This window comes from Pterocles gutturalis, unplaced genomic scaffold (genome assembly GCF_000699245.1).
Source record: "Pterocles gutturalis isolate BGI_N339 unplaced genomic scaffold, ASM69924v1 scaffold17764, whole genome shotgun sequence".
In the NCBI taxonomy this organism is placed as follows: Eukaryota; Metazoa; Chordata; class Aves; order Pterocliformes; family Pteroclidae; genus Pterocles; species Pterocles gutturalis.
The window spans coordinates 112,366-122,847 of NW_010128619.1; the positions used below are offsets into that span (position 1 = coordinate 112,366).

Genomic DNA, 10,482 nt, shown 5'->3' on the forward strand with positions numbered 1-10,482 from the left:
GTAGAGGACTATAAATTGTAAGCATTATGAATAACCATAATAGGTGTAAGCACAGAGAATACCTACTTCTCATTTTTAATCTGCATGGGTTCATACCCCTGAGACGTTTCATGCTGAATTTCGGGTCTTAATGTCATTGAGCATAGGCTCAGCACCACATCCCAATGTCGTAGACCTGGGAACAGGCAAAAGGCTGGCTCCCAGCAGAACACCCCTGAGCCACTGGGATAATCGTGAGCCATGCTTATCTCACCCTAGTCACTGAGAATTCAGGTCATCCACAGGCACAGCAGGCTCATCTACATGTTTATGCCTCTGCTGCGCCTCAGTTACAATCGCTTATGATGGAGTGCAGGTTAGGATTCAAGCAACTGGGCTATCAAAGGCAACAGCAGAACAAAAGGTGAAAAGAAAAGCCCTAGCCTTGATAAGTAGATGTAAAGTCCAGGGAGCTGCTGATTGTAACCATAACTCACCCTATAATTGGCTTGATGTAAATAAACACAGGCTAAGTATCAGACTTGCGCTAAAGCCTATGTGCAGTTTCTTGTTTAGCTCTGAATGTTTCACACACCTCTACCAGAAATCAGAGCTGAAACTGAACAGGTTATACCATGATGAGAAGCAGTAACTTTGGAATTAAACCATATTCTGTGGTTCCAAAGCACAGTGTGCAATTCCAGTGCCCTGGTCAGCATTCTGCTGCACAAAAAGCTGTCTTGTTTCAGGATTTTTACAAAGGACTTTTAAATATTTTGCACAGGAGATGCTGATGAGAAACAAAATTTAATTTGAATTATCTACATTTGAATGATATACAAGACCAGTTTTGACATATAGACACTGAAATCTATAAAATCTGTATGTACGCATGCATGCTTTTTACTCTATAAAATACATGGGTTTAATTTAAAAAATTAAAAATTTCTTAAAGCAGTTCTGTTAGGTATCTTGAGCCTGTTCACAAATAAGGTTGTCTTGGTTGAGCAGATCTAAGTGATGTAAAAGAAGTCAGTAAAGTACCAGGAAGGTAATATATAAATTAAAATCCTCTCTTTTTTTGTGACAGCTGAAAAGGAATTTCTATGACTTGCCCATAATATTAAGACCATCATATTAATAAGGCCATATTACTGACCTGTAGGACATTAAAATTAGGAAATCCAACTTCTATTTGATTTCATGACTTTCACAATTTTAGACAATCAATTACTTAATTAACATCTACATGGCACTAAGCAATCATGAGGATGCAACAGAAATACAGGCACCTATTGGGCCTGTATTTATGCTGTTTAACATCCCTGTGCTGTACTACTGTCAGTGGGTTCCTCCCTGTCATCCCTTCTGTAAATCCAGTAACTAGTGCTAACTACGGCTAGAGTGTCCAAACACCAAAAAACCTGATTTGGAAAACACTGTAGATACTTACCAGATGTACTACTGCCTCTGTCTGAGCTGTTGTAGGATCCACCTGTATTCTGGTCGTATGACTGGTTGTATGGAATAGTTGGAGCACTGTTGTCATTTACCCGGTAATCTGCAAGATTAACAGTATAGTTAATGCTACCCTCCAGAAACACAACTACTTTTATACACCTGCTTTACAACACAAAGTAAGATCTCCTGAAAATGGTGAGGAAGAAATAAATAAATTTTTGAAAGGATAATCATCCTATAATCATGCTGCATTTTTATCTTGTCTCCAATTGTAAGTTTAGGAAACATCATGGGAACTTAGTAGCTCCACATCAAAAATTAAGTAAAATGAAATTCTGTTGCAATACCTCTGCAATGATTAAGTCTCTCTCAATGGATACATATACAACCTGTGTGAGCATTTTGCATATGAATAGACTGTCACCTTGATTGATTTTCCATGGTCTCTGCTTAATTTACACATGTAGGGCAGCCAATGGACTGTGGTAGCTACTTTTTGTATTTCAAAGGTGACAAACCCACATAGGCATCAGCCCTGTATTACAAGGACTGAATTGTCTGCTAGAGCAAAAATGCAGCTCCGTTGAATCTGGTTTACAACAGAAGAGGTCTTTGTTTACAGCCTGCTGGCTCCAAGAAGGTATCTATTTACACTGGGTCATGCAGGTTCTAGCTACAGGCAGGGCCTTTTTTTGCTAATGGCTGTTAAGGTAACTTCCTTCTCCAGTTCCAAAGCACTTGATCTACATATGTTACTTTTAAATCTAGATTTGGCAACCAGATCTGTAAAACTTTATGAGAAGTAAAATACTCATCTGACAAAACAGTAATCTCATGCCAAATGGAATTCTAGTTTACAGAGAACAGAAAGGAGTTGAGTTACTCTTCACACAGCAAATGAAACTGTGTCATCAAGAGAACCACTGGACATAAAGTAGTGACAATGAAGCACAGCATGTAACTCATCAAAACGGTTATTTCCCATCACAAAAGCTATAGGTATAATCATCAGCAAGATAGTTTAGACTTAGGAAATGAGAAAACCAAGATCAGAATATTGACTCATAAAACAGCAAATCAAAACAAAAATAAACAAAACTAAGAAACCAGTCCTCATCTGCTGCAGAACTGTTTGTGATAATGTAAGCATGGGAAAAAGAGCAAAATGATGAATTCTACACCAGAGTGTATTCTGTAATAGTTTCTCAGCCTAGTTGCATTCCAGAGACCATGCTGAAGCCCTACATACCGCATATGTTTACACAGAGGATAAACAGTAAATCAACACTCTGAAATATGTATATACGACTGTCAGCAGACAATGCTTTAAGGGGGCCTTTCTATACTGCAGTATGTTCGAGAATATGCTGCTGTAATATACACAGTTTGAAAGATGCCGTATCTTCCAGGGCACAAAAACCAAACATGTTTTAATTCCAAAACAGATATGTAATACACAGTTCATGAAAGAAAACATAATTACGAAAAAAAAACAGCTTTCACCCCCTAGTAAGGACCCACAAAAATTCAATTTTCTTTTGATATGTTTATGTCAAGGGAAGGTGTCACATTTTATAATGCCCTTTGAACTCCTCTGTGAGTAGATGGGTCCCGTAGAGAAATGAACAGTCCTGTGATGAAACATATCTTTTTACTGGATAACTTTTCACTATGCAATCACTTGAGCTATAACAATCCATGCAAAAAGTTCCAAGTTAGAATGTGTCCCGTTCCTAGGGATACTGTTTTGCAAATCAGGTTTTTAAAAGATGTTGCATGGTAGCCTGGAGGACTAGCAAGAAATCACATACCTATTTCTTTCAACTCCCACACATTATATTAAAGAAACATGCCCTCAAGGCCACAAAAGTACATTCTGATGTTTCCCGTTAACACTCAAATAAATTTATTTTTAGCTTCTGGATCCACAGACTTCAGTCAGGGCAACAAAGGAATTTAGTTTCCAAAACTGTGTGTGGTAGCATTGCCTCTCAATATGTGAATCAAAGGCTTGCTAGGAACAAGCCTAAAATGATTTGGAGCACTCCATTTGCGTCCCCAGTGTACAACACAATACAATTTTACAGAGTTTGATATGCAAAATTTCATTCGTTTACATGAACATGTAGATTTAATTAGTCTCCATCCACGACTGGGAAGAGTGGGTTGACCTATTTAAAATTTAAGGTAGAGCATAATGTGACTACCATGCATCTGGCTCATGAATAAAATATCTGGCCTCTGTCCTAACCAATCCCTTAACTACTATTAAATTTAAATTAATCTCAAATCCATAGGAAATGCATTTTATTTAACGCTTTTCTAAAGACATGGCTTGTTATTTTTATAATAAATTCAATATCTGAAGGTTATTGTGGTGCTAATTAACTTTCTGACACTGCTAACTGTGGATTTCTAAATCTAAAGAGGGAGAGAGAAAACTAAAAGCACCACAGAAGTCTCTAACTGCTGAACATGAAAGCTTTAGAATCCCAGCACCAGAAGCTCAAAACTCCTCTGATGCCTGAAGAGGAGAAACAAGCTAAAAGCTCTTCACCTTTGTTTAATTTGTTTTGCTCCATAATGTTGTACTGTATGGGTGCAACCTCTTGCTTTTGCTGAACAGAGGGTTTCCAGTGTTTCTCACTCGTATCCCCGCTGCCATTGTTAACATTATTGCTGATATTTGACTGGATGAGTTGAGTGGTGGCATAAGGAGTGGGCTGCCCAGGCTGGCTGACAAATCTTCCGTCCTTTAGATTTGGACTATTGAAGGTTTTCATCTCATTGATTTTGTTGCTGAGGTCCACGTCACCATATACAGTTGACTCAGGCAACATCAGGTTTGTTTGCTTGTTGTCCAGCTGATTGTTGTAATTTGCTATACAATCGGCTAACCATAGAGGAAAGAAAAAAGAAAAGGTCATTCTGTTCGCTTACACTATACTTTCAATGAAATTCCCTTTAAAAATTTTCTAGTGCAATACTATATGGCTTGCATCCATGAAGCAGATACCGTAATTAACTAAATAATTTACAGAGTATTATGTACCTTATAAGCTACCGCTTCAGAAGTAGTGTTCACTGTTTTGATTCACTGTAAATTCAGACCTTCTGAATTGTATCTACAATGACTTACCTTCTGGGCCTTTTCTACAGGGGCCACATAAACATTCACATTTTTAGACATTATTCTAAAAGCAGTATAGATAACCAATCAATAACTGTGACTAAAATAATTTGCATTGAAAGGAAAAATCAACCAAAACTTAATAGTGGGAATAATGAAACATGACAGTCATCTCATGTCATCTCAAAAGCATTTAAACTTTCTCGTACTCATGATAAGGAACAGAGATAAAACAGATTTTTATAAAACAGACTGAGAAATGATGACACATAACAGAATTAAAGAGAACTCAGTACCCAGTAGCAAGTCTTTATTTGGTCATTTCCTTGTACAATCTTATATTATGATTTGAAACAAAAAGACAGGAAAGCAATCTGGAATTTTTGCCAATTTTTAGTTTCTTTGGATCTTACAAAGTAATAGTACCACAGTAATACCATTGTCCTGTATCCTAACTATATATCACGTAGACAGCATGAATCCATTTTTGTAATAGTTACTGCATCATGAGATCACCACTTATTGCATAGAGTAAATGAGACATGTACTGATGCTCTGGCCACTACTTTATGAACCAGTATGTCTGCCTTTCCGCGACCTCTTGCCTCTGGGTGATAGCAGCTCTGCACACTTTGTTTCCTCTCCATATTCAGTCCACTGGAAGAATACCGAATGGAGTAACACAGTCTGTGGGTTGGCAGTTAGAAGGCTTAGCGTTCAATGATCATTATGCAAAAATTCTCATTTGCCAGATGATTAAAGCGTCAATAATTACATAACAATCACCAGGAATATAGTTTTCCTCTTCTAAAAGATGTGGTATTTATGCTAATGAGTTTGATTCAAAACCTAAAGACCATTACCTGTGGCCACAATTAATTTACTGAAGAGGGTGCCAAGTAATACTAAGTACAGAATTCAGGATTTGACCATTATATGAAATAACTGCTAAATATAGAGGATATTCAGTTTCAAAAATATTCCCTAATACATATATCTTTTTGAGAAGCATTTCCTAAAAAAGAGAAATAAAATACTACTTGAGGAAGAAAACCACGGATCCATATCTTCAGTGATTACGTGTATCAGAATATACCACATACAACCTACCATTGCACATTTCATGCCCCTAGCTTGTGTATTTTGAAGGTTTTACTGTTTGATACATTTTTCTGTCTTATATGTGCTGTTATTTATTGCTTCACCATCTTCAGCTTCTTGATTTCTCCTTTTTAAATGTTTTCATTTCTGCTTTTTCTCTCACTTACTGAAACCATGCTAGTCTTTCCTCCTTTCTAAGTCTATCGTATTATATTGGGCAATTATACATCCAGCATATTCTTCATTCCTAATAATACATGCTTTGCTATAATATCTTTGTAGAGTCACTTCTAACACATATTTTTACCTCCTTCCATTTTCAGCTACATCCAGTTTGTGAGTAGGGCAATATAATCACTACAGTATATGCAGTAGGTACATTTTTTTACACAGACGCATTAGAACTCCTCATACAAAGAACTTGAACAAAACTGGTTGACCTAACAAAACTGGTTTACCTATATAACAGAAGATTTCTTCTCCTAGATTTTTTTATAGCATCTATTTTTAAAACAACTTGTTCCCATTCTATAGACTTGGAAGACAGTACTATACTTAAAATATATTAAAAATGCACGTTTACTTAGCATATTCACAGCTATAGAGGGGTTATCCAACTCGGCTGCTTCAGAGTGCAAGCCAAGCTCAAGCTGACACAAATAAGAATATTTGCCAGATTTTCCAGCACAGAAGAGCTCACTACGAGCGTTTTGTCCGACCCTCAAGCTCGTAAGCTCTACTTGAAAGGAAGGAATCATTCTGCAGCAAAACCAAGCTTAATAGAAAAGTTAAACTGAGAAAGAATTCACTGCACCTCATGACAAGATGTTCTCATAGTTTACAACCCTCAAAAATTTTCTGAATTTGTTAAGTTTCAGTTACCAGAACTTGGTATGTCTCTACTTGCCACAGGAAGGTATCTCTGTATCAGGAATCTTTTTACACAGGTATTTGTGGACGTGATATCCTCAGGTTGGGTAAGAGACAAGCCTCTAATGTTAAAATCTCTCCCCTTCCTCTGAAGCACCTGGCACTGGTCACTGTCAGACAGCCTGTTGCAGGAGATGAATTACCACCATCACATTATGACTGGTTTCACCTTAATTACAGGAGGTAATGCTGTTTTGCACTTATGCAACTTCACTACAGGTAATCATACTCCCTCTCTGAAAGGATGGGAAATGCTACCAGCAAAGATCAGCTAGACACGTTGGTAGTGGAAAAGACTCATTTTCATTCCACACCAGTAACATAAATCAGGTTAAAACAAAAGGAATCCAGGGTCCGTTTAAAACAAAATGGGCAACAATTAGCGCTTCCAGATATATTTCCCCAACTGTGTTCTCATGGAACTCACAAGGTTTTCTTCAAGAGTGCCCTGAGTCCTGCCCAGGCTCCCAGGAACTACCACTTGACCTAACATTTCATAATTGCTTTTAGAATGGGAAGTTAACTTTTTTTTATCCACACACCCTAAGCAGAAAACCAGCTATCCAATTTTGTACAGAACAGCACCCCAAGGGAGTATTTGAATGGGCCAAAGTAGACTGACTGCCTTGCAAGTATTGTGGCAATGTTTTATTTCTTGCTTCCCATCACACACAAACCAGAAGAAAAATCTCACCAGGGTCATTTTGGTACTTCTCCTTCTCCATCCCAGCAACAGGGATGTACAGAACAACCTAAAAATGACCTTATGTGCTCTTTTTCAGATGCTGAAACGTATCAGTTCAGTGCGACTTTGGTAACACTGAACTTCGTAAGGGCTCTGTCTGCCTACAGCTTGCTACAGTTATCCAAAGGGGACTGAAAAAAAGGATCCAAACAGGGACGGAAGGCATAATCATGACATAGAGGAGAAACTCTAATAAAGTCGAAATGCTTTGGAAATAAAAAAAAAAAACCAAATCAACCTGTACACTTTTGCAGATATTAGAAGTATACACTCTGTAAAGAAGATTCCTTAGTAAGGTAGAAACATATCTAACCTGGTCTGCTGTAGGTCGTAAGGTTGCTATCACTGTTCCCGTTGCCAGAGGTGCAGCAGTTGATGGAGCAGTCGTTGTGATTGTTCCCTGTGTTTGGCCAAGTATCTGCTAGCCATGGCTGAGTGGCCGGTTCACTGATGTTTAGGAGTCCTGGTCTTTAAAAACAAAGCTTGGTCATTTCACAAACTAAACAAAAGCATTTTCACATTGCATATGTTCTTCTCAAAAGGTAAGATATTACAAAATAATATCACATATTTAAAGGCTTAAGCATTGGAAAATACAGCTCGATTCAATTATTTAATGATTTCTAGTCTCCTACATAACCTGTTCCTTGGTAAGACACTGAAGTGAACAGCCAAGGACAGCATCAGTTCAGGTTGCTGAACTACACATATATGTTGGTGTGCAAACTTTAACTGTCACTTTGGTTTTGTTTTGCTTTGTTTTGGGTGTTTTCCTTTTTTTCTCTTTCCTTTTTTTTTTTTTTGTACAAAGGTTGTATTTTCATTTTTATCCCCTTCTTCCTTTCTTAAAGAAAGCAAGGTAAAAAGGGGGAAATCAGCAAATCAAACAAACAAAAAATACACACATGGAAGGGAGATTGATATGCAGAAGTAAGAGCGAAGTTTGGATGTGAATACTCCCAAATTCTTGGTGCTTTATGAAGTCAAGTTCTCCTCACCATCATATAGTACTACTGTAGTGGATCAAAGAGAACAGCAGATTATAGAAACCTCTATCATTTGGGAATATTTGGATCTCACTAAGCATACTGAGTGATATATCTTTGTTAATGAGTAAGCCACTCAATCTTTACGTGGGTGGAACAGCATCAGCTCCTAATCAAGTTTAAAATAACTGGGAATACTCAAAATCTTTTAAACTATCCAGATATCAATGCTGCATATTGGCTGCATTTTGAATTAAGTGTATTCCTGCCATCAGCAGAAAGAAACAGAATTCCTTGGTATTCAAGTTGCTGAATTTTTCAAGTGAGTGTGAAAGACACTGATGGATGTTTTGTAGAATCTTTGGTGACTCTTCAGTTTTCACATTAACAATGCAATGGCATGGTATAAAGTACACACATAAGTAGCATCCCCCAACAATTTAAAATTGCCTTTGATAACTAAGGTGCTTTTAAAAGTAAACATTTTTAGCCACTGTTACATTAAAAAAAAAAAAAGAACAGTCTCTTTCATCACAGGTTTTAACACGCAACTTTCCATTTGAAATGGTGCAGAAACTAGTGTCTATAATATTAGATGTGATGTTCTTAAAAAATAAAATATGCTAATCCTCTTAAACTGCAAGCTGAGAATACTAACTGCATGCAGTTAGTTGTGGAGGATATAGTCTGTCAGTGCCGCAGGCTTAAGTCATAGTCTTAGAAGGACATTTAAAAGATCTATACATATATGTGTATATATATTCTGTACTGCATATGCCATCTGACAATTTAACACAGGAGGTGATGAGGCTTGACTTACTGTCAGGCTAACAAACCAGCCAACACACATTCCCTGAACAAGTATTTTTTGTAAATCTGAAATAAATGTACATCTATGTAGTCCTGTGAGCAGGCCAGCTGATTTGAAATACCCTGCTTTTTTCCCTACTACTCTGCTCTTACAATAAAACTACACCTCAAGGCATTTGGAGGAAATAAAGCCTTCCAGAATGTTTCAGCACTTTCAAGGCCTGTGTACTGGATTTTTGGACAGAGAGTTAAAAGTCCTTTGCTTCTAAAATCTACTTTGAATTCATACATAGTGTCATGTAAGAAATGTGGCATGAGGTATATAAGTAGAGGAAAACTCTACTAAATGTAGGCAAGAGATATTTTCATTACAGTTCCATAGCGTGGTGATGATCAGAGATCATGATTTCCAAAGATCTTTAACCTTTGCAGCAAATTCCTTGAATCCTTGAAATTATTGTACTGGGTCTAGGGTCGGGGTGGGACTGAGTAAGCGGCTGTGTGGGTGCCTGGCTGCTGGCTGTAGTCAGTCCACCACAATTACCACTACTTGAATCCTGTCTAGAAACAGGATTGCCACAGAAATCGGTATTTTTTTAGCATCATAGAAGTGGGGATATGTTGAAACATATCACTGTGACATTTTGAATTCTGAATAATGCTTTAACATGCTCACATAACCATACTTGGCAAAAATGCTAAACCTCTTCAAAGCACTGCAAATATCATTTAAGGAAGTGAAAACCTTAAGTTTGGAAACCAGAGTAAAGGTTTCACATGTAAAAATAACATTTTTTTTATGTTGCAGAAGTATGTTTCATATTCTACAAAACAGAGTACATTATACATTCTGCAAATGCCATATATGCAAATGAACAAAAGGAGGATAGATGTCAGCACCTTGAATCAATTATGCTGCTAGATAGTGGCACCGAGCCTTAAAACTAGGACAGTGAAAATGATGCTGCTCCCCTAGCAGTACCAACACGTCTGTACATGATGTAGACATTTCTAGGTTCATTTCTGCCCTCTGAGTCTATGTGAGTGTGCTTTGTCTAGCTTGTGCTATGGGAAGAGCGAGAAAGCACAGTGGCACAAAGAACACAAAGGATGTTAACTGCGTAGCTTTTTGAAAAACCTTGTCAGGGAAAAGGGTTCATCTCTGTTCTCTCATTTTCTCACTATCCTGGGGTGAAGGCAGCAACCCAGTGATTTACAGATTTGTCCATTCAGAAATCACATGGTAACTGTTCTAGAAGTTCTCCTCCATGGTTTTATGGCTACGACAACACAGCAGCATACAGTGCTGAACAGAGACATCTGCAATTGCTCTTAATGCG

General features: G+C 37.5%; 1 protein-coding gene across 1 annotated transcript in view; it reads right to left on the bottom strand.

The window, feature by feature from the left end:
• ROBO1 (roundabout, axon guidance receptor, homolog 1 (Drosophila)) overlaps positions 1 to 10,482 on the bottom strand; it is a gene marked incomplete at its 5' end in the record, with an annotated part of 88,088 nt that overhangs the window by 19,716 nt on the left and 57,890 nt on the right. The window contains 3 exons of the mRNA XM_010079699.1: positions 1,433 to 1,540; positions 3,998 to 4,333; positions 7,660 to 7,814. Coding sequence (XP_010078001.1) covers positions 1,433 to 1,540; positions 3,998 to 4,333; positions 7,660 to 7,814 — 599 coding nt within the window. The remainder of the gene's footprint in view (positions 1 to 1,432; positions 1,541 to 3,997; positions 4,334 to 7,659; positions 7,815 to 10,482) is intronic.